Raw genomic sequence first — 24086 nt, 5'->3', positions numbered from 1 at the left:
AGGCACTCTGATGTGGGATGTGGATTTCTTAACCAGCATCCTAACTGCTTGGCCAATTGCCCAGCCCAGATCTGGGCCTTTAAAATGTATGTCTGGCCGGCGCCGCGGCTTACTAGGCTAATCCTCCGCCTTGCGGCGCCGGCACACCGGGTTCTAGTCCCGGTCAGGGCGCTGGATTCTGTCCCGGTTGCCCCTCTTCCAGGTCAGCTCTCTGCTGTGGCCCGGGAGTGCAGTGGAGGATGGCCCAAGTGCTTGGGCCCTGCACACCATGGGAGACCAGGGTAAGTACCTGGCTCCTGCCATCGGATCAGCGTGGTGCACCGGCTGCAGCGCACTGGCCACGGCGGCCATTGGAGGGTGAACCAGCGGCAAAGGAAGACCTTTCTCTCTGTCTCTCTCTGTCTCTCTCTCTCTCTCACTGTCCACTCTGCTTTAAAAAAAAAAAAAAGTATGTCTGATAAAATAAAGCGATCACTTTCAAGTTCCAGAAATTTAACCAGAGAATGCCTATGTCCCTGTGTTTTCATTTTCTAATAAAGTCTTTGTTGGATTCTGTTTTTCTACCTGCAGGCATTTCTGTATGATCCTATGGGAGTCTTTATGAGGTAGCCTTTCAGCTGCCTATCAGAGGCCTCAGCTCTGGGCGTTCAAAGCTGCATGAGGCATAGGCCCTGAACTTGTGCAGAGAAGTCTTTTAGTATGATCTTGCCTCTGCTAAAGTCTCCCCTCCTGGTTGACTGGGGGAGGTGAATTGCCAGAGAGACAGCATAGGTGCAACACAGAGCTTTGAGGAGCGAGCAGACCCAGCACGGTGGAGCTGAGAGGTTCCTGAATGAGCTGTGATTCTCCAAGATACCAGCGCTTGGGGCCACCTCTTAGAGGGTTGGACGGAAGCACCTGCCAGTCTCACCATTACAGGCAAAAGCAAATAGTATGGAGGAATTGGTATTGAGATTTGCAGTTCAGCTGTAGAATCTTTTCTTCAGCCACACAGCAAGCTATTGTTAGTCCTTAGCGGTCTCTCTCTCTCTTTTTTTTTTTTTTCCATGCCTTATTCTAGCAGTTCAAATGGATCTTCACAAATTTAAGAAAGTGCAGATTTAGGGTGAGAGCGGGATTTTATTTTATTTTATTTTTTAGAATGCAGGTTGATAAAGAGAAAATGCAATTGGTTGTTAGCAAAGAAGGAACAGATGAACTCAGCTCAACCCAGGCAGCGGCGGCTGTAACTGTGGGAACACAGGCTCTCCTTGCCTGCTCGGTGGTGTTGTCAGGCGTCAGCGGCAGTCCCACTTGTCCCTGCTGCTCCAGCAGCTCGCCCACAGGAAATCTCTCTTCTGAGGCTGTTTGTTGGGCAATCTTTCACCAGGGCAACTCCTCCACTCGTGCCCCACCTTTTGACAGGTGTACCCGCTGAAGGCTTGGCTTGTATTGTCCTGTGCTGTTGCTAAGAAACCTCCAGGAAGCTACCATTCCTTGTTGCTCCCTAGGGACAGCTTGACAGGTCCCGTTCCCGATGACTGCTGGGCTCCCCTTTGCTCCACCGCATTGGTCAGGGCATTCTTGTTCCCAACAGGTGTTTCTCATTGCCCCGCCCCACCCCGCCCCTCCTTGGGGAACACCCCCTTCCAGGTCCTCCCTGAGTGATGCTGGGCCAATGACACTGTGTGAGCTGCTGCTCCACTCCAGCTGAGCCAGGGGCAGGTGCACGGCCCCGGGGCTGGGCCCAGCGTCAGCCCTGTGGGCCCCTGGCCCCAATGGCTCCTGGGGACAGGCAGCCAAGAGCTTCCCGAAGGATGACCCCATAAGATGATGTTTTCGCTTTGGGACGACTTCAGCAATGTCCCTGGGAGACGCAGGAGGGGAAGAGGAGTGTTTTGAATATGATGGCCAGGATGAAGAGAGGAGACCCACCAGCAAGCAGCCATGCGTCGACACTCTGGACTTCTTGGAGGAGGGTAAATTCTGTCCTTTGCTCGCATCTGATCCCTTTCTGTTTGTGTCTAAACCGGCTGGGCTGCTATGATTTCACAACGCGTGTGTCTGGTATTTCCATCTGAGATATAGCTTGGAGTACAGGGCCCTTATGCGAATGGCTCACTGATGCCCCTATGAGACCCCCCACCCCCACCCCAGCCTGAGGAGCAGCCGTTTCTGGTTTACGTCTGCCTCCCCAGAAGCCATTGTCCCAACTTGCTCTGCCACTTCCTGATCCGTGCAAGCCAAAGCAGAGTGTGTGGTTACAGCGTGTCTGGCCTCTGGAATCCATCCATGCTGTTGCAAATACTGGTAGTTTCTCTTCTCCGTTGTGCCATTCTAGCACTCAGTTTTCAGGTTGTCAGTTATTCTCATGATGATTTCATAGACAAGAGATCCAGTGGTGGTTAAATGAAGCGTGCTTTTGCGCCAGCAGTGTCTACTTAAACAAATATTAATGACTGCTTTGAAATAGGGTTGAAAAAAAAAACAAAAACTTGGGATGCTTTCAAAGAGGTTGAAATCATGGGGCACCTCCGAGGGCTTCTCTGGGAGGAAGCGTGTGGGTGTCAGACAAGGGGGTGTCCACATGCAGGTGTGAGTTTCCTGGTCCGGCTCCTGGGGCTGTCACCCACAGGCCTGAGAAAGGGGAACTTGGTGAGGAGAAGCCGTTTAAGCAGTGACCCCTTGGTGTCTTGAGTCAAAACAGTCAGAATGCGTTTTCAGACTTCTGAAGGGTCTGTTTTCACGTCTCAGGATGCTGTTAATTTCCAAAACGGTTTGTAACCCGTGGTTTTCTTTTGAGGTTACTGGCCTGAAAATATGAGCTTCACCTCCAGGACAGATAAGACTGTCTTGTTACAGAACGGAGGGACAGTGGGACAGGCCACAAGAGAGCCAGTGCTTCCTTGCTGGTGTCCCTGGGGTGAAGGGAAGAGGAAGGAGTGACAGCCTGACAGTGGTGTCCTTGCTGGGTCCCTGGAAGCGATCAACAGAGAGAGAGAGAGAGAGAGAGAGAGAGAGAGAGAGATGCACCCATCTGCTCTTGTAGGACTGGGGCCAGCCCAGATTTAACTGGATCAGCTTCTCCACGCAGCCCCAAGTGGGACCTGCTCTAGTGCCACCTGTCAATTTGCTAGAGACACAGAAGCCCCAGTCTGCGTTTAGCGAGTGGTGGGCATGCACGTGCAGGCGTGAGAGGAGCCGTGCCACAAGGCATACGCAGCAAGGCATTTTAAAGCCAGTAATTCCAAAGACTGTTTGAGAGTCTGGAACTCGGCCATGTATCCTAGTCGAGGGAAGGAAACATTTTTGTTGTATACATTTCCCATATGCGCACATATGTATAAACGTACACACTGTCTCTCCATATAGCTCTCTGTGTAAAAACTTTTTTTTTTGGTTGAGAGTCAGGTGGTGATGATGATGGTGATGATGATGATGAGGGTCACTGTGCACCTGCTGTGTGCCAGGCCCCATTTTAACTAATTAATGTGGATTCATGCCCTGAGCCCATAAAACCACCATAGGAGCTTTCATACTTTTAGACTTCCTATTTTATAGGCTTGCAGGAGGAAGCTAAAATAGCTCGTCCAGGATGTCATGGAGCTAGGGGGCGGTTCCAGGCTGTGTGGAGAGCCCTGTGCTCTTAACCATGGTGCTCACTCTTCTCGAAGCAGGGTCCCCGGCCCACAACATCAGCATCACCCGGGAACCAGAGAGAAAATGCCTGTTCTTGGGCCCCACCCCGGACCAGCTGGATCAGAAACCGTAGGGCAGGGCCCAGGGATCTGGGTTGCACACACGCCCTCCGTGTGACACCGGCACACACTGTCTGGTGCTCAGCCATATCTCGCAAAGACCAGCGTGTCTGCCTTGCAGGAGAATTCGTGGATGGGAGATGTTGTGCGGGGTTTACCATCTGGTGATGGACAGCTACACTTCTTCCTCCTCTTATTTGCTCCCATCCACTTCCCACCCTCTCTCCAGTAAAATATTCTTAGCCATGCAGTCAATGGAGCGCTAACAGTGATTGCCACCCCACTTCGTTCTTTCTGTAAAATAAAATGAACTCATTTTGGAGCCTGTCTCCCATTTTGTCATCAAAGCACCTGAGGCTCAACTAAGTTGGCTGTGGCCAGAGTTTTCTAGCTGTGAGCACAGAGCAGGGCCCTCACCCTGGTTTAGGGGTCTGCCTTCCACCACACCCTGATGATAAGCAGAGTTCTAGGCCCTTCCCTAGTAGGAACTCATTTAATCCTCTTTACCCACAAGGTGGGTGCTTGCCAGGGACTGGGCACAGGGAGAGGTGGCCATGCTCTGACTGTGTTCACAAGGACAGGCAGGATTTGGGCTCAGTGTCTGCTGGTCACAGATAACTTGTCCAGTGCTAGGGACGGCTTAATCCCAAGTGCTGAGCGAGCAGTGCTCTCGGAGTGGAGGGCTGTGTTTGCTTTAGCCAGCACCCTACACCGGAAGGTCAGACAGGCTGACATTGCCAAGGGAGTCGCTGCCACACCTGTCTGTGCCTGAGTCCCAGCACCAGCATGAGGAACAGGTGGGGAAAAGTGGAATTTCACTGCCAGTTCCTTGTGGTTTGTTGCACAAGACAAATTCCAATCTTTTTTTTTTTTTTTTTTTTAATATTTTACTGATTTATTTATTTCAAAGGCAGTGACGGCAGACATGGCGGGGGGGATCTTCCATCTGTTGGTTCACTCCCTTACATGGCCACAACAGTCAGGACTGGTCCAGGGTGAAGCCAGGAGCCAGAAACTCCATCTGGGTCTCCCACATGAGCGGCAGGAGCCCAAGCACTTGGGCCGTCCTCTGCTGCCTTCCCAGGTGCGTTAGCAGGGAGCTGGGTCATTAAAGGAGCAGCTGGGACTTGAACCTGTACTTACAGGTGGTGCCGGTGTCTCAAGCAGTAACTTAGCCCTCTGGAGATGCCTAAGGGAAGGAGGCGGGGCTGGCTTCCTCATTTCTTCTCACCTGGGCACTCCTGAGGCGCTCACCCTGTGTTGAGAAGAGTCGATATATGTCTGGCTGGTGTCATTTAGGGTGGCTCAGGAGGCAGCAGGATTGGAAGACCTCTGGAGTCTGCTGAGCATCCCCTGTAGGGTCCCTGAGACCTCAGGCCTTAAGAGCAGGCCCATCCCCTCTCTTTAGTGCTGAGTGTATGTAGTAGATGAGTACACAACATTGGTCCTTTTTGCACAAAGGGCAGTTCCCAGGTGTTGAGTGCTAACCAGAGCTGACAGTCTGGAAAAACAGACAAACACAATGCCACTTGGGGCAGGGAACCCACAGCCTGATGGAGTGCCCCGTCCCGGCCTCCTGTGTCCAGTGGCGACCATCCCCATTCTCTAATTGTTTCCAAGGCAAGCTGGGGAAGCCACACTGCGCAGACACAGCACCGTTCTCCAGCTGGCCAGGGCCCTCCTGGGCTGCAGGGCTGGGCCGGCCCATGGAGAGCAGCTACATCCCTGGGCACTGAGTCCGGAGCTGGCTGAGATGCCTCAGGTCTGTGCAGGCTGTGGAGTGGACATGCCAGCCCCAGGGAAGAGGCCTGGGGTCTCTTGTTAACATAGGTGGCCAGTGGCACTCAAGGGCGCTTGCCCAACTTTCTCGTAGAGTCAAGGATGGCAGAGGAGTCGAGCCGGCTTATCAGTGCCAACCACAGGCACGGTGACAAAGGTCCCTTGGCTGGTAGTTTTGTTGTACCTGTTTGGTTCTCGGCGTATCCATGGCTACCATCTGCAGCTGGTTTTCCTATCTAGAACGGGAGCACCAGCTTCACCCCAAGACTGCCTAAGGGCAAAGCTCCCCCATGATCCCTGTGTCTTGGGGTCCTATCCCCTGTCCCTCTGCCACCCTAGACCTGAACTCCTCAGCAACGGCAAGCAGCATCTCTCCCCTAGCTCCTCTTGCTTCTCTGTCTTAAGCTAATTTATTCACCTGCTCTTCTAGGTCAAGAGAGCCTTGAGAGTAGGGTTCATTTATTTACCCAATAGGTATCTTCGGGAGTCCCCACTTGGGGGGTCAGCAGATCAGGCCCTCCCACCAGAGCTCTGTGACCTTGGGCTCTGTCTTCCTGTCTCAGATGGGACAGCAGAGAATGCAGGATGGATGGAAACACTGAAGGAGATGGGACAGGGTCGGCATTCAGCAGTGAGTCAGTCCCTCTAGGCCTGGTGATAGATACATGGACACCAGAGACCCACGCTGGGTGTTCCAGTCTGAAGCTGGGAAATTGACTGCAGTGTGCAAGTCCAAGTTCCCGTCCAAGTCCACAGTTCTGCCCCACCTGACCTTGGCCTCTCTCCTGTCTCGTTTGTTCAGTGGGGTTGTTCTGAATTTTCAGTGAAAGAACACTCATGTGTGTAGTCAGGTGCCCAGGGCAGCAGTTGGCGTGCTGTGGTCACCCTAACAGTCATTTCATGTTTTCTCTGCCTTGTCAAGAAGTTGCACTGGTGCCAAGCTCTCAGCCTACTGAGGCACGGGAGAGTGAGCCAGAGAAATAGTTGAGCTGAGCGCGGTCCTACTGAACAGTGGAATGAAGCCAGAGCTGCACCGTGTGGGGCTCTGTTGTCGGCGAGGGGCACTTCGCTCCCGCCCGTCCGCGGAGAGGCTGGGCGCTGCGTGGACACGGGTTATGGCCAGGCAGACTGCTCTTTGTGCTGGACTTTGTGCTGAGCTGCCCCCACCACTGACCCAGAGACCTTCCAGTGTGTTTTCACCCAAGAGCCATGAGACACAAGGGCTTCTCATGGAAGAGTGGGAGCCCTCGGCCTGTTGGCTTCTGGCCTGAGACCATGGCTGCCTCCGTGAAGGTGTCTTCCCTGGCAACTTCCTGTGTGTCGCGTTGGACCTGAGCTCTCCTTCCCCATTCCAGATGTGATTTCTCCTTTGCATTCAGCCTTGGGTCAGGGAGGGGACTGTCCAGGAGCAAGATGGATGCTTATCTTGAGACAATAAGATAGGGTAGTGATTAGAAATGAGCTGTTCTTTGCAATTGTTTTTTAAATAATTATTTATTTGATGGGGAAGAGAGAGCGAGAGAAAGAAAGAAGAGAGAAGGAGACAGAGATAAAGAGAAGACAGAGAATAGACAGCTCCCATCCACTGGTTCATTCTCCAGATGCTCACACCAGCCAAGGCCAAAGCCAGGAGCCAGGAGTGCAACCCTGGTCTCCCATGTGAGCCATCACCATCTGCCTCCCACAATTTGCATTAGCAGGAACCTGGCGTGAGGAGCTAGAACCAGGAGTCAAACCTAGGTACTCTGATGTGGGACAGAGACATCGTAGCCACCAGGCTAAATGGCCACCTGCCTTGCCTTTTTTGGTTTTGTTTTATGTTATTGAGTATCAACATGGATAAGACCTGGCTGTTTTCCGAGCGGGAGGGGCTAGGGGACATGTGTGACTCTGTAGGGTTGGTGTGGCTGTGCTGTTGTCATTTTTGACATGAGGACATTTAAATACCAATGAAAATAAATTGTTCTTCCATTTTGTTTTGTTTTCATTGCTGTGAGCCATTACCCTAGTCCAGTATCCACTTCAAGGGCTGCATCAGAATGGTTCTGCTTTGTTGTTTTTGAAACCAAGAAATGTGTGTCTTACAGGTCTTAGGAGTTAATTCTCTTGGCTTATTTTGTCCAAATTATTGTGAAAATAAATATTGCAGGACAGCAGTCTGGTGGGGGACTTGGCCAAGCCTCAGAGGGACAGTGAGGAGATGAAGAAGAGCTGTGTGTGCCCAGGAAGAGGGCTCAAAGTCAGACTCCTAAACTTGGACAGGGTGGCCCTTGGCTTTTTTATGGGTGTGTCCTGAATTCTTTCTTCCATCTGACCCAATTTTAATGGTAGTTCTCTAGTTGAAAATAATTTAATCTCTATGGGGCCAATGAGTGCATGTATGGATTCCTAATCAGGGTTGGTTTCTTTTTTCTTTTTAGTTTTTATTTATTTATTTTACATGTTTGCAAGAGAGAGAAAGAGAGAGCACTCCCCCATCTACTGATTCACTCCCCAGATGCTCACAACAGTGAAGGTTGCGCCAGGTCAAAGCCAGGAGCCAGGAGCTCAATCCAGGTCTCCCGTGTGGGTGGCAGTGGACCCAGCTAGCAGAATCACCACCTCCTGGGGTGTACTTTTACAGGAAGCTGGGATCAGGAGCAGAGAAAGGACTCGAACCCAGGCACTCTGATGTGGGATGTGGGCAGCCCAAGTGGCAGCCTAACTTTTGTGCCAAACGCCCACCCCAGTGTGGTTCTTCCGGGGTGACTGGTGATTCCTAAACTAAGTCGCCGTCTGACAGTACCACTGTGGCCCAGGGAAGGCTCAATCAGGGGCTGAGATAACACAAGAATGTTTTCTCTTTGTCTCATTCACAAGGAAGTAGTTGGAATGTGGGGTGGCTTGTTTGCATGTTATTTGGCAACATAAAAATGTCGAAGTGTACTTTACATGCTGTAAAATTCACTCACTTGATTGGACTAGTATTATGGCGCAACAGGTTAAGCAGCCCCCTGCATTGTTGGCACCAGGTGGGTGCTGGTTTGAGCCCTTGCTGCTCCACTTCCCATCCGGCTCCCTTGCTAATATTCCTGGGAAAGCAGTAGAAGATGGCCCAGGTACTTGGGCCCCTGCACCCACGTGGGAGACTTGGAGTTCCAGGCCCCAGCCTCAGCCATTGCAGCCATTTGGGGAGCAACCAGCAGATGGAAGAGTTGTCTCTTTGTGTTTCCCTCCTTCCCCTCTCTCTGTGCCTTGCAAATACATAAATAAATTTTTTTAATTCCCACGCTTTAATGGACAGTTTAGTGGATTTTTGTGAATCTACTGAGTTGTGTAACCACCACAGTCATCCAGTCTAAGAGTTTTGCATCCTCCCAGTAAGATCCGTCATGCCCATTTACAGCAAACTCCACCTGCTACCCCCGGTCCTGCAAAACCACTCACATACTTCCCATATCTACGGTTTGCCTTCTGATATTTTATGTGACTACACTCAATGCTGTATGGCAGTTTTTGTGTCTGGTTTTTACTTAGCACAAGATTTTGAGTTCCATCCACATTGTGACATGTAATAGTGCTTTGTTCTTTTTCGTGGCTGAATAATATTCCATTGCCTGGATTGTGCCACATTTTGATGACTGCTCACCAGTTGCCTACAGGGTTATGTGAGGACATATGCATTCATTTCCCTCCAGAAGATCCTTCGGAGACTGCAAGAATCTGTCTTTGTGACCTTACCCAGCTCATCAGACTTCCCAGAGTCTTGGTTTCCCCGTGATAACGCTGTGGGGAGGGGCTGTGTCTAACTTACCCGCCCCGCGTTTGCCTGAGATTAGCAAGAGCTGCCCCCCTCATCAAAAGCACTTTGCCTAATCAGCCCGATCTTGATGTCTGCAGCAGACCGGAAAAACTGCAAATTTTACAAAAGCAGGCAGAAAAGCTGAGGCTTGGTCAGGGTGTCCACCGCACCTTCTCTGTGGGCCGCAGGAAGAGCAGGAAATCCCCAGATGGAGAAGTGGGAGGAAGACAGACCCTCCAGGAGCAAAGAGCGGGCACGCAGGTGCCAGGCCAGACACCTGCAGGGGCACCGCCGGCTGTGGATGCTGTGGCTGCGTCTGGGCGGTAGGTGCGAGGAGGCGCGAATTGAGAGGTGGGACGTGGTGACTGTGGTCCCTGTGTGTCCCATGGGATGAAGCTGCTCCTTGTAGGACGTGGCAATTGTGGGCAAGGTTTCTAAGCAGAGCAGGGATTAATGAAATCCAAAACAACTGCACAAAAGCTTAGAAGGGCATCTATTTTGTGATGCCCAGAAACTCAGCACAAATGGGGACTCATTTAGAATTTAAAGGGAAGCCTTTTACCTATGGCTCTGAGGTTCTGAACCTCCATGCCTTCCCCTCGTGGACAGGGCAAACAGTTAAGAATGTGTTAAGTTTGTGAGAGTGCTTCAAAAAGTTCCTGGAGAACAGAGTTTGAAAGATAAGCTTTAGGGCCGGCGCCGCGGCTCACTAGGCTAATCCTCCGCCTAGCGGCGCCGGCACACCGGGTTCTAGTCCCGGTCGGGGCGCCGGATTCTGTCCCGGTTGCCCCTCTTCCAGGCCAGCTCTCTGCTGTGGCCAGGGAGTGCAGTGGAGGATGGCCCAGGTGCTTGGGCCCTGCACCCCATGGGAGACCAGGAAAAGCACCTGGCTCCTGGCTCCTGCCATCGGATCAGCGCGGTGCGCCCGCCGCAGCACGCCAGCCACGGCGGCCATTGGTGGGTGAACCAACGGCAAAAGGAAGACCTTTCTCTCTGTCTCTCTCTCTCACTGTCCACTCTGCCTGTCAAAAAAAAAAAAAAAAAAAAAAAAAGATAAGCTTTAGTGCAAAGAAAAAAAAAATTGGAAATCCATGCATAGTTTTTTTGTAATATGAACTTTGCATGAACTTTTTGCAGCTCTTTTATATGTGTCGATTTCACAATTGTTTGCACTAAAATTTACCTTTCAATTCCATTTCTGCTGACTTCGGCAAGGCCCCTTAGACTTCGTGGAGCGCCAGGGGCCAGACGTGGGGATTCTTTTCCACCCTGCCCACTGCGGCTCTGGGTCAGGGTGAGAGGGGTGAGTCTGCTGGTTTGCAGACCAGGCTTTTCTGTGTCCCTGAGGTACCAGCTCTGCCTCGGCTGGGCGTGTCAGGGTTCCTGAGGGTCTGTTTTGAGCATTTATTGAATACACCTGTTTGTTTCTCTAAGGAAAATAACAGAAAATAAAATTTGACCTTTGTAAAATAATGTGTTAAGGTGCAGAAGATAGAAGGAAAAATAGTTTGGGGAGGGCAGATGGCGCTAGATTATACAAAAAAAAAAAAAATGTTGAGAAATACTGTTTTAATTGAAGAAATCGGCTGTTAGTAAGGGAGACCGCAGACAGCCCTGTCTGTTCGTGGATGCTGGCTGCCTGGTCTTTGAGTTCCGAGGAAATCTTGTCTTCTAGAGGGCTTAAGGTGTTTTCATTTTGGTACACACAGATACGCACACACGTGTGCATGTGTGAATGTGTGTGTGTCTAAAATAGTCATTCATTCCTATATTCATAGAGATAGGTGAAGCTGACGTTAATGGCAAAAGTGTTGTCAGGAGTGGGTTAAGGAGTGGTGAGAGCTGTTTGGACAACCCTGTGAAACCCTCCACTAAGGTGAATGGAGTGAGGGCTTCTTGTTGAAGCCCCAGGAAGACTGTTGAGGCCAAAGTGTGCAGGTGGCTTGTCACAGATGGCGTGAGACAGGCACCTGTTCCTGTGTGGGACCTCACACTATATGTGGGTGATTGGAACTTGCTTTGGGCTGGTGGCTCCTGTTGTGCGCATACCTGGAAGAATGGATGCCAGCATTTGTTCTAAAAATCGTTTGGGGCAAAGTTTACTTTGCATCACAGTTGCACTCCTGATTTTCTAGTTCCAGTGCCGCTCAGAATTTTGTCCACCCTGTGAATCCAGTGAGCTGTGACAGCCTCGTCACAGGTCTCCGTCCCTATGCTCAGCCAGCCCAGGCCTGCTGGTTCCAGTTTGGCTCCAGAGTCTGGTACTGCACCTGCCTTCCTGATGATAACCCAGTCTCCTCTCGCTTCAAAGTGGATTCTCCCAGACCAAAACCACCTGCAGCTCCTGGGGGGCATGGCAGGGCATTTTGTCCACTAGGCCTCCTGCCGCAGTGGATTGTGGACAGCCCCACGCCCAGCACGCCATTCCACGGTGACCTCAGTGGCTGTTCCAGTGCTGGCCCTATCTTGCTTCTGTCGGGCTGCACCTGCCTGTCTCAACAGAAGGTGCCAGACCCAGGAGATCCATGGCTCCTGTCCCAGCAAGAACCCCAGGTCCTACACATTTTGATTTACCTCCCGCTCAGTCAGACCTCTGCAGTCTCTCAAGGAAAGAGCCCGCCTTTAGGCCAGCAGCCTTGACATTGGTCTCTCTACCTGGCCCTGCTCCCCTCCCCCATTGCTCCACATGGAAGCCACAGTGTTGTTTGAACTACAAATCTCCCATGGACGCTGTCCCTTTGAGAAATCTCAAGTGACTTTCCATTGCCCATGATAAAAGTCCATGGCCTCTACAGGGGGCTGCCAGGCCCTGAAATCAATCCCCCCATGCCTGCCCCAGGTTGCCCTGGTGTCTGTGCTGCCACAGGAGGGCAGGCAACCCTCGGGTTCAGCGCAGAGCCTGGTGCAGGAGATGGGGCATCATTTCCTGCAGGTTTGACGGTGCAAGAAGCGCAGTGTGTGTACACAGGGACTTCACAAAGTTCAGAAAATGGAACTAAACGGTAGATGTATTTAGGTGCAGTAAGTTTGAAATCGGTGCGTGGCTTCTCCGGGTTATGCATTTTTCATGAACTTTCTCTTCCATCTACTTTTCTGTAGCGGACAGGCTATGTCTAACATTTTTGGTCCTAATTTTTGAGTACTAAGTTACTGTGGGGGTGTATGGCTGCCCCTTTACTTTTTAGGGGGCAAGGGGCACACTTTTGGGGGTGAGAGATGCAACCAGCAGTTGCAGAGCCGCTCCCCTGGCGAGAGAGACCCGGCCACAGCTTATTGTAGATGGAGCATCCAGAGCGGCTGCACTGGCAAAGCACAGCCTGTGCTGACCTCCCTGCAAAGGCCTCGCTTGTTATTTTCCCACACTCTTTGCTCGGCTCCAGGAAGAGGAAATGCAGGCATTAAGAGGCCTTCTCAGGGCCTGGTGACCTTGGGACAGTCTCCTAGGAGAACACAAGCCCCCAGGGTCAGGAGTCTTTCTTCCCCCATGCCACACGGGCGTCTTGCCCTGTTTGCACATGTCCTTAACCTTGTTGATTGGCGCTGGCCCTACCTTGTCCTTGTTCCTTTATGGCTCACTTGTTGAGTGCACGAGCCAGGCTGGCCTCAGCTCAGCCCCTGTGGTGCAGCCTCTCTCCCTGTGTGACCTGGTTGGGTCCAGAACATCAGATTATTCATGGTGTGGAGGAGCTACCTTGCAGGGTTATTGTGGGGATGAATTGAGGAAGCGGGTTCAATCCTTTAGCATAATAGGGGTGCTGTAAACATTAGCTGCTGCCTCTGCTAGGAGTCTGTTCTTGTTTTATAAACTTACTGCCCACTGGCTGTGTGGCACCGGGCAAGCTACTTAACGGCTCTGAGCCTTGGCTTCCCATTTGTGTCCATGTCAGTGCCCACCCTTAGTCGTGCGCAGAGGGCGACGTGAGATTGTCCATACTGAGGTCTCTGAATGGTGCCTGGCCCTGGTCAGGATCTGCCTGGGAACACCCTGAGCCGGTCAAGACACAGTGTACACGGCCAGCACATTGCACTGTACCTGTAGATTCAGAATTGCTGTCCATGAGTTTATATGTGTAAGTGCTCCTATTGCTGTTATTAATTTCTGTTGTAATAAGCTCAGGAAGGCTCCCAGGACCTCCTGTCTTTTTCTTTTATCTTTTTTTTTTTTTTTTTTTTTTTTTTTTGGACAGGCAGAGTTAGTGAGAGAGAGAGAGACAGAGAGAAAGGTCTTCCTTTTCCGTTGGTTCACCACCCCACCCCCCCCAAAATGGCCACTACGGCCGACGCGCTGCACCAATCTGAAGCCAGGAGCCAGGTGCTTCCTCCTGCTCTCCCATGTGGGTGCAGAGCCCAAGCACTTGGGCCATCCTCCACTGCACTCCCGGACCACAGCAGAAAGCTGGACTGGAAGGGGAGCAACCGGGACAGAATCCGACGCCCCAACCGGGACTAAAACCCAGGGTGCCAGCACCACAGGCGGAGGATTAGCCTAGTGAGCCAAGGTGCCGGCAACCTTCTGTCTTATTATCAACTATGTACTTTATGGAAAATGTTGTGTTTTTTTCCCCATCAGTGCAGGGTCACTACAGAAATTCTTTAAACTCACACACACATGCAAAAGAAGGTGAAAACTTGCAATCTTATCCAAACATCAGTGATTCTGTGGCTATCTTTACTCTTTTTCTATGTACTATAAATTTATACATTTCTCCTCCCCCTGTTGGAATTATGTGTATCTTTAAAAACATAGCTGGAATAATCACGTACTTTCACAGCTTGAGGTACATTGTCGTGTTTGTTTTTTTCACTGATGCCTCTGACTTGTGTAGTTAGACCCAGAGGGCCTGGGGCTTCCAGGAAGGCCTGCCCCTGAGCACCCCCAGCTGAAGGGGCGCCGTGCCAGGGATATGACAGGGCACACCTGGCCTCCTTGCACTGTGTGCCTGGTGAGAATAATGCTGGGAAGAGCATTGGCCCATGCATGCATTGTATTGAGTTTAAGTGTTAAAAATATGGTAAAGATTTTTAAAATTATTTGATAAAAGGACAACACAAAGGGGTCCTGATGGTTGTAGGTACATGAAGCTGCACAGGGGATTAAAACTGTCTAGTGCTACACACATACACACACTCACTTAACCCAGTACGGTTAAAACTGGGGAAATCTGAATAAGACCGCGAATCAGATAGATGTCAGCATCCTGGTCATGGTATATAACTTTGCCGAATCTCAGTACACGGGAACCTGCCTCAGGATCTATGGGATTCCTGTGGATTATTTCTTACGACTGCATAGAATTAGCCACACATGCCCGCCTGTATGGGTAATGACAGTGATCTTAAGACATTAGCTGGGGAGATGAGTGTCGTCTCGGACTGACACGGTACTGGAGCAGACTACAGCTCCAGCTCCTGCTGTCTGGCAGGATCACAGCGGCACAGGACGAGCGCTAACTCCTGCCCGAGGCACAGGAGCCTTCACCCGCCCTGAGCCCGTGAGCTAGATTCTGGTTGAAACCCACCCTTTTCAGTCTCTCTCTCCTCCCTGGCAGCTCTGCCTAAGTGAGAGGCAAAGACGATGCCCCGGGTGATGGACTTTTCTCTCTGCTGTGAGGCAGGTGATAGGGCTGGGTGGAGAGCAAACCCCAGCAGGGAGCCTGCCTCCCCGGGGTGGGGGGGGGGGGAGGCTACAGTTTCAGATTTAGAACCAGATTTCAGGTCTCCTCCTTAAGCTCAGAAATCATTCCAACAGATCAGGTTTGACTGAGCTCATTTGCCAGGGTGCTCTCTACTGGTGTTTCATGAAATATTTACAGACCTATTGAATTCCACTTGCTATGCGCCCAACTTGGACTTAGTGCAGCATTGCAATTCCCATTTGCTTTCCTCCGGGGGCTTGGGTCATTGCCAAAGTGTCAGCTTGCAACAGAGTTAGTCTTGCTCACAAAGCCTTGTTGAGGAGTTATTATGCAGCCCCAAAGTGACAGGTGTCAGAATGGATGCTCTTTGACCCTAAATCTGTTTGCATTCACTCCTTCCTCCATAGAATAAAAGGCAATGCTACCTTTTGTTGAACTGCAAATCTAGTCCTTGCTATTGATTTAAAATTAGACAAGCCTGAGATTTCTCTCTCTCTCTCTCTCTCTCTCTCTCTCTTTTTTTTGGCAGACTAAAGCCTTTCATTGCACAATCCTTTTTTTTTTTTTTTTTCTCAGTGGAAGGAGTAAAAGAGACACAGTTCTAGGGTGGCTTTTGTGCTTCTTGCTCTGACCACAGTGGATGTGAGTGTGTGTGTAGGTGGGCAAAGATTATGGTCATTTTGGTATAGATGTTAAAAATAGATTGCCTTGTTTTTCATAGTATGGAAGCCATTCCTTAGACTCAGTGTCAGGATGAGATGGGCAGAGGGGGCCGTGCTGTCATGAGATCCAATCGGTGCTTCCAGAAGGACCCCTCTGTCCATGCGGCTGGGGCTGTGTGGCTGGTGGGGTGCAGCCCTGCAGGCCTTTCTGGTAGGTTGCATACAGGGGCTGTGCTGCCACCTGACCTCTGCCCCATGCACTTGAGTTTGCTGAGTTCATTGGAGGCCAGAGCCCTTCTACCCCACCACCTGGCCCTCATACTGCCTTTATATATGCACACGCGTGTGCACCCCCACACAGACCCACAGTGTAAGGCTATACAGGGATAGCACCCATCCCCCACAGTTAGATCTCACACCTGGAACTGGAAAGTGAAACCCCGTGGTGTTGAACACAGTGTGGGCTGAACCCAGGAAAGTCAGTGGCCCTGCGTGCTAGCACAGGAACACAACCTCAGGGTGCTTTTCCAGATGGGGTCGTTTGTCTGGCAGGTGTGTGTCCTAGGTCTCATTGTCACTTTTACTCCTTACAGTGCTATGTGCTGAAAGAGTTGGCCAGATGACTAAGACGTACAATGACATCGACGCTGTCACTCGGCTTCTGGAGGAGGTAAGCATTTTAGGGGAGGGCAGAAAGAGCTGCTTATCACCATCTGATAGAAGCGCACGCTGTTGTCTGCTTCAGCGAGGACTCTCAGAAGTTGGGCCCTCTCCGGGTATTGTGTAATGCCTCTGCTTTCTGAACTAGTAGCAAGGTAGACCTTTGTAGCTAGAATTTTGTATGGGTATTTTAGATTTTTCAAAGGATATGTTACTCCTGATACAAAATATGGTAACACTTAAATGGGTTAAATGTATCTTGTGGTTCCATTTTTCCATGACCGGTTTTGGAGCATCCTTATAGAACAAAGCTGGCCATTGTGGGTTCTTAGAAAGGACTCACGAAATAAGTGCCCGTCCTTAAACACTGGCCCCAGCTCCAGAGCAGCTCTGACACAGACAGGTGCTAACTTGCAGACCCTTGGTCCTGCTCCAGAAGCGAGAATGACTCCAGGTCATGTTCCTTAACACTGTCCCCAGGAAGGGAGTTAGAGCAACGTGGGAGACACAGGAATCCCTGCTGGTTTCCAGCCAGCTGGGCGACGAAGCCGAAACCCAGGCAGGGCCCGGGCAGCAGTGGCAGAACCCAGAGTGTTTGATTTGGGGGTGGGGATGTCCCTTCACCCCATGTTTGCGCCTTTCTCTTCCGCTGTGTTTCTCCCTCTGCCTACCCAGTGTCTCACACCTCCCTTGAACCCACTCCTGTCCAATCTCCTAGAGAGAGTCACAGAGTGATGTCAGGGTGTTAGCCGAGGCATTTGGGGGCACAGGCCTTCTGCCTTCTGGTGGTGGCTGCCTGGTCAGCACCTCTGACTGTATTTTGTTTGAAGTTCTTTTTGAGTTCCTATTGAGAACTTTCATTCTTTTGTTTATTTGGTGGGGAGATAGAAAAAAGAGAGAGAAAACTTCTGTCTGCTGGCTCATTCACCAAATGCCCACAACAGTCCCTGGCTGGAGCCAAAGCTAGGAGCCAAGAACCCAATCCAGGTCTCCTATGTGATGGCAGGAACCCATTTCTTGAGCCATCACCACTGCCTCCCTCGGTGCGCAGAAGTTGGAATCAGGAGCGGAACTGAACTCAAACACAGGCTCTCCAGTAGAGGCTGTACCGGGTGTCCCGAGTGGCGTCTTCACTGTTGTGCCAAACACCAGCCCCAGAGTGGTTCCATGGGCTGCCACCCCGGAGTGTCCACAGCCTGCAGTTCTTGGCTGTGACCGAGTCCCAGCTGGCAGTGCTGGACAACATTCCCCAGGTCGTGGCCCTTCTCAGCTGGGTGAGAGTTTGAGCCCTTTGTGCAGATGCCAGGGTCAAGAATTCACTTTTTCGCCACCAGCTGGTTTTCTAAGTGGCTATGTCCATGGCCATGTTTGGCCTCATCTTATAAAACAAGGTGGGTGCTAGGAATAGTCTTGGCAGGGCAGTTCCTTGGTTCTTTGTTGTGCCTTGTTTCACTTTTCACAAGGTCATGGCATTGGTCCATCTGTATCTCTGTGTTTTATAAATAGCAGTGCCATTTGCTCCTTGCCCTGATAAGAATCGTGTCAGAGTTCCCTGCCTTTCTGTGGAACTGGGTGGGGATCCCGGTGACCACCAGTCCACCCGGGTCGTGTGACGGTCACACCAGGCTGCACTTTCCTCTGCTCTCGGCTCTGCCTCTGCTGTCAATGGCTTTGGTCTGCACACCTGCTGTCTCTTGGCCAGCGTGACAAGCGTGCTTCTGGTTTTAAAGGAAAAGGTTTCTTGTGGCTTGCTCTGGCTGGCTGCTATCCAGGATGCACCTGTGGGCCAGGCTCACCTTCTCCCCAGGTAGGGAGAGGCTGACCCTCTGGGCCCCAGTGATGCTTTTTGTCCTGAAATTGGTGAATGAGATGAGTCAGCCATGAAGTGTGCACTGCTGGCTGTTCCTGTTACTAGTGGGCGTCACAGTCAGTGTAAGTTCATTCATTGGTAAGCAACTGAGGGTGCCGGCACCGTGGCTTACTTGGTTAATCCTCTGCCTGCGGCGCCGGCATCCCATATGGGCGCCGGGTTCTAGTCCCGGCTGCTCCTCTTCCAGTCCAGCTCTCTGCTGTGGCCCGGGAAGGCAGTGGAGGATGGCCCTGGTGCTTGGGCCCCTGCACCCGCGTGGGAGACCTGGCTTCTGGCTTCGGATCGGTGCAGCGCACTGGCCGAAGCAGCCATTTGGGGGGTGAACAAACGGAAGGAAGACCTTTCTCTCTGTCTCTCTCTCTCACTGTCTAATTCTACCTGTCAAATAAGTAAAAAACAAAACAAAACAGAGACTAAAGTTAGAGTCATTTTAACCAAAGCATCGCCAGAAAGAGAGAATAAGTCATTCCAGTGAGCTCCTCCTTGCCTCTTTGTGAACTGGCTCTTTCAATAGCTTGTCTCCAAGGGCCGATGTGAATTTGTTTGGAGTCTGTTACTCTCGTCCTTTATTCTAGTGGACATCCCCTAGCTTTTGTGCTGGTTTTCAAAATACCCACTGATCATGTGTTGGCTAGTCTCTTCTGTCACCCTTGCATTTCTCAAAGAGAAACGCAGCCGAGCTATTGCCTTAGTAAAATGAGAACCAGGAAAGGAACTGAAGGTGCTTCAATGACTTGTTTAAATTTTTTACCTCATCAATGAATACTTTTACTATAACTTCTTGCTTTTTGTTATCACAGCAGACCATGATCTTTATAATTACTGTAACGCTTGAACTTCAGGCTTTCGTACATTTTAAGGGCTGAGTGATATTCCTAAATGTATATCTGCCACATTTTCCTAATGCATTCACCCATCAGTGGACACATAGGTTGATTCCATGTCCTGGCTATTATGAGAAGGGTACAGTGAGCCTGGGAGCCCAGGTGTCATGGTATTATTCATCGTGTTCAGAGCTGGGGGGTGGGAAGGGGCCTCCAAACACAGAGGAAGTGGGGGGGAAGCGGGGATGCTGATAGCCTGATTTAATCCGTTTGCACTGTATTTATACTTCTTGAGGCTGCCTGCTGCCCCCTGGTGTTCACGTACTAAACGGTCATCAAAAAACTTTTTCTAAACAAAATAAAGAAGGAAAAAAATTAGCTGTCCTGTGTAGACCAAGAGAGAATCTGCGATAGTAGAGAGAGCAAGACGAACCTCGGGGCTGAGGTTGAGGTGTGTCCAAGGGGCTCCATTGTTGAGCCCCTCCCCACACACACTCCTCTTGTGTTTCTTCCCCCGCCTCTTCTCCATTCTCCTGGGGTCCTGTGTTGTGGGAAGCTCTGTGCATCTGTCAGGTGCTCTGGCAGTACCTTGCCTCACCTTTCATAGGGACTGTCGCTTTCTTGCTTGATTTGTTTATGGTGAAATGTGCAAACACAGTGTGGCCACGGCGCGCCAAGCGGCTGTGCCTGTTCCAGGAGCCGAGCAGCATGGTTGTGGGAAGCCAGCGCAGAGCAGGTAGTCAGGTCCGGAACCAGTGAGCCTTAATCAGGCACCCTCTGGGTGTTCAGCACAAGAACTCGCTCTAGCGGAGGAATTGGCTGGGCTTGAGGTAGGTTTATGGGGACCAGACTTTGGCAGAGAAGTGGACGTCAGAGCTGCACTTTCAGCTGAGTTGAGCTGGCTGGAATGAGAATGAGAACTGGAATGAGAATGCGAATGGCAGGTGCTGGTTTTGAATCTGGCCTGCAGACTTGAATTCTGTACAGGTTGCCTCACACAATTCTTCGATCCTTTCCTCTCGCTACCAAATAAGCACAGCTGCTGAGCCTGAGACGTGACAAGGGTCTGGGAGTTACAGACCCCTCCTGGTAGGCAGTGGCCAGTGTGACTGAATGCCCAGAGATGAGGGTCCTATTTTCCTGGACAGAGTCACTGCGTCCCGCCCTCCACGGCCCCATTGGAAGGCCCTCTCCACTCATACTATGTTTCTGGCAGGCCCAGATTGGGGTTTTCACTGCTGATTTACTGGTTTACCCACTTGGCTCTGGGATGGTAGTGAACGCCTCACTAGGGAAGACCCAGGGGACAGAGACAGTGTTTCTGCAAGAGGGAGCCAGGTGACCGTCAGCTCCAGTCTCCCCAAACTGTACTTGACCTCGAGTGCTGTGCCCCTGATTCCCCCTTTGTAAGTCTATCTATTGTCCAAGCACTTTGCACATTTGGGGTTTCAAAGGTTGCCGCATGAGTGGCAGGTCCAAACCAGTGATGGTGATGGTGCATATGTGTTTGTTGGCTCAAAGACAGCCCAGGCGGAGTTCCTGTGATTAGCAAAATGTGTAATTAGTTAGAAACCCTAGATTTTGCCAAGGCGATCTCAGATGGCCTGCCCTCCTCTCCGCCCCCGACTTGACAGAGCTGGGAACCAGACCCCCAGGGATGTTCAAACAGAACCCCGAATCTCGGTGTGGCATAGGACGGGCCACCAGTTAAAGTGTGACCAGCACCTGCTGTGGCCCAGTGCTCTCTCCCTGGCCAGCAGTGTGGAATAACACTCGGGTATTTTCCATTCTGTGCTGTTGTACTTAATGTAAACCAGATGTCAGTTGCTATTACTAAAATGATTCCTCGCCTTGCTAGAAGGCAGTAACCTTGTGCTTTGACAATCCCAGCCACGGAGCCCCTGACCTTCCTGAAGCTTGAGCCATTTGCCTTGGGCCACGGGGGAGCTGAAGGGCCAGTGTTGGGTGGGGACCCAAGATTCCTTCCCAGCCTTCCCCTACCCTAAACAGCACATTTGTATTCTTTTAATTTTCTTTACTCCTGGTGAGCAGTGTCTAGAATGGACTTAGCTCTTCAGTTCTCATCTCCCTGCCACCTCCTCCCAGAAGTGAGCTATCATGGGCCCAGCAGGGGGTTGACAAGTCCACACTTGGGGATGGCCTCTGTCCACCATCAGAGGACGCCTGCCTCCCTGCAAAGGCAGCTGTGCCTTTACAAGCCACCAAGGATGAAAGACAAAGAACTTAGTAAATTGCCCCCCAGTGAATGCTGGGGGAGGTGGGCTGCCTGTCTGGGTCAGCTCTTAGCTTTACTGCAAGAGCACTTCAGGATTTCTGTGTGCATTCAATCATTCAACAAAGAGTTCCTGAGTGTGTCCACGTGTCCATGTGCTGGGCCCAGGTCGTCAGAGCACTGCACAGACGCTGAGAACCACTGCAGAGAAATGTGTCTGGTGACAGCTGTGGTTTTTTTTTTTCCCTCTTGGATCACAGATTTATTCTCCTTAGGCTTCCAGTTTGCTGCTGGATGTCTGCATAGCCCCTGTGGGCAGAGGTTGCTCCTCTTGTAACGAGCGCCCCATGCCAACACGGGTGGTCAATCATGCATGGCCTTGTTAATTCCCGGATGCCCTTGATTTCATCTCTGGGCTCCTGCTGAGTCTCTGTCCTCCCTCTGCCTCTCGTAGAAAGAGCGGGATCTAGAATTGGCTGCCCGCATCGGCCAGTCGTTGTTGAAGAAGAACAAGACGCTGACGGAGAGGAACGAGCTGCTGGAGGAGCAAGTGGAACACATCAGGGAAGAGGTGAGGGGTGGAGGCCACGGGCTCAGGGGCCCCGGGCATGGGCAGAAGCCCCCAGCCCCCAGGGAGCACCCTCAGCCTGAGTCCAGAGCTGCCGGCTCAGAGCCTGGGAACCTCCCGTGCCTCCTTCCTGTCCTCCATGGGAGAAGACAGATGTCCCCAGGGTGGGCACAGGTGCGTGGTGCTGTTCCACGTGGGCAGGCCTGGGCCTGCCACCGTCTGCCCAGAGTCCACGCGCTAACCACGTGGTTGACAGAGAGCCTCCACACAGGGTGAAAGGGCACACGGGCTGAGACAGCAGCAGTAAGCAGGGGGTTCCTGAGCCTCGTGGACGGGGCGCCTGCAGAAGGTGGCTTTCTGGAGGACCGGCTCTTGCTGCTGTGGAAGGCGAGTCGCATTCATGATTATGGAGGAATTTCATGTGTATGAAACAAGACCAAAAATAGCCTTTTTAAATGATAGAAACATAGTTATTTTATTTTTTAATTTATTTTATTTATTTAAAAGGCAGAGTTGGGGTATAGAGAGAGAGAGGGAGGAGATGGATCTTCCATCCGCTGGTTCTCTCCCCAAATGGATGCAATGGTGGGGGCTGGGCCAGGCCAAAGCCAGGATCCAGGAGCTTCTTCTGGGTCTCCCACATGGGCTCAGGAGCCCAAGCACTTGGACCATCGTCCACTGCTTTCCCAAGTGCATTAGTAGGGAGCTGGATTGGAAGTAGAGCAGCTGGGACTTGAACCGGCGCCACTGTGGGATGCTGGTGCCTCATGGTATGCCACAGCACCAGCCCCAATGATTATTTTCATGATGCAGATCTCGGCTGGTGGATATCAGTGGTGAGGCTGATCTGAAAGGGGCTGCTTTTTCTGGAAGGGTCGTGCTGTGGACAGGAGCAGGGAGGCTGCAGAGTGAGTTGGGAGAACAAGGGTTAGAAGCGCACAGCCAGGATCTGCCTTTCTGTCACCCTGAGCATTCTCTTCCCAGTGCATTGTGGCCATGAGGACTCTGCTTCCTTCTCGTGCGTTCTTTTCTAAATCAGAAAAGCGGGAGAGGACCCCCTAATTCATGTCCCTGAGATCTATCGATAGTTTGCCTAATTAAAGCTACTCCCAGTGCATTGCATAGAAAAGTGTATTAAAGGGGCTGGTGCTGTGGCGTAGTGGATAAAGCCACTGCCTGCTACATCATGTCCTGGCTGCTCCACTTCCTATCCAGCTCCCTGCTAATGTGCCTGGGAAGGCAGCAGAAGACAGCTCAAGTCCCTGGGCCCCTGAACCCATGGGGGAGACCCAGAAGAAGCTCCTAGCTGCTGGCTTTGTTCTGGCCCTGCCTTTGCTGTTGCAACCATCTGGGGAGTGAACCAACACTCTCTCTGCCTCTCTCTTTGTAACTCTGACTTTCAAATAAATAAACAATTTTTTTAAATAAATAAAGATAAGTTTATTTTGATGCAAAAGATTTTGAAATTTGTGTCAGTGAGTATTGTTCAGAAAGTTCATGCATGATATATATTAGAAAAAATGCATAGGTTTCAAAATTTTGTGCACCAAAATGTACTTTCAATAATGTTTTTCCATGAACTTTATTAAAGGTAAAAAGTGCTTTATTTATTTTACTTGAAAGGCAGAGAAAGACAGAGGGACACAGAGAGATCTCCTATCTCACTCCCCAAATACTCTCAACAGCTGGAGCTGGGCCAGGCCAAAGCCAGGAACCAGAAACTCACTCCAGGTCTCCCCCGGGGTGGCGGGATCTCAGGTACCGGAGCCATCACCTGCTGCCACCCAGGCTGTGCATGAGCAGGAAGCTGGAGTTGGGAGTGTAGTGGGGACCTGAACACGGGCACTCTGAGGTGGGGTGCGGGCACCCCAGGCAGCATCGTAAGCACTAGAGCAAACACCCAGCCTGCCTTTCTCCACACACCGTTTTGAAGTGCCCTTGCGTGATAAAGGCCGGCTGTCGCCGTAGGACCTCAGGCTTTCTTTAGAAGACAATCAGGTGAGATGGTGCTGTGTCCCGTGTTCCCAGCCCTGGCATCAGGACCTGAGTCCTGCCTTCCGGGGTGACCCCTGGAGAAAGCACACCGGCTCCGGCTGGCCCCTCCTGTGCAGAGGACCTGTCACCCAGGAAGTGGTCGCCCATTGACCTCTTCACATCACTGTCCTTGCCTGAGCCTCCCCCACCTCACACACAGCACCCTTTTCCCTGGAATTTCACTCTCACAGGTTCCCCGCCCGCCCCCCCCCCCCCCCCCGGCCCATCATTCAGTTGTCAGCCTGGGTGGTGAAGCCATAGCCTGGATGCACATAAAATTGGCTTCCCCGTGTCGCGTAGGG

At 51.4% G+C, this 24086-nt stretch overlaps 1 protein-coding gene across 13 annotated transcripts in view; it reads left to right on the top strand.

The window, feature by feature from the left end:
* The window catches only part of TRAK1 (trafficking kinesin protein 1), a 193291-nt gene that overhangs the window by 137263 nt on the left and 31942 nt on the right, over positions 1 to 24086 (top strand). For 11 of the 13 annotated variants that reach the window (XM_070050990.1, XM_070050991.1, XM_051851810.2 and 8 more), the window contains 2 exons: positions 16189 to 16265; positions 21637 to 21753. In XM_070050990.1, coding sequence (XP_069907091.1) covers positions 16215 to 16265; positions 21637 to 21753 — 168 coding nt within the window. In that variant the 5' untranslated portion in view covers positions 16189 to 16214. Of the gene's footprint in view, positions 1 to 1628; positions 1959 to 16188; positions 16266 to 21636; positions 21754 to 24086 lie in introns of those variants that run through there. The other 2 variants (XM_070050988.1, XM_070050989.1) reach the window with 2 other exon arrangements.

The sequence above is a fragment of the Oryctolagus cuniculus genome, chromosome 10 (assembly GCF_964237555.1).
Source record: "Oryctolagus cuniculus chromosome 10, mOryCun1.1, whole genome shotgun sequence".
Lineage (NCBI taxonomy): Eukaryota > Metazoa > Chordata > Mammalia > Lagomorpha > Leporidae > Oryctolagus > Oryctolagus cuniculus.
The sequence above is the reverse complement of the archived record's forward strand: the minus strand, read 5'-3'. Positions and strand labels throughout refer to the sequence as shown.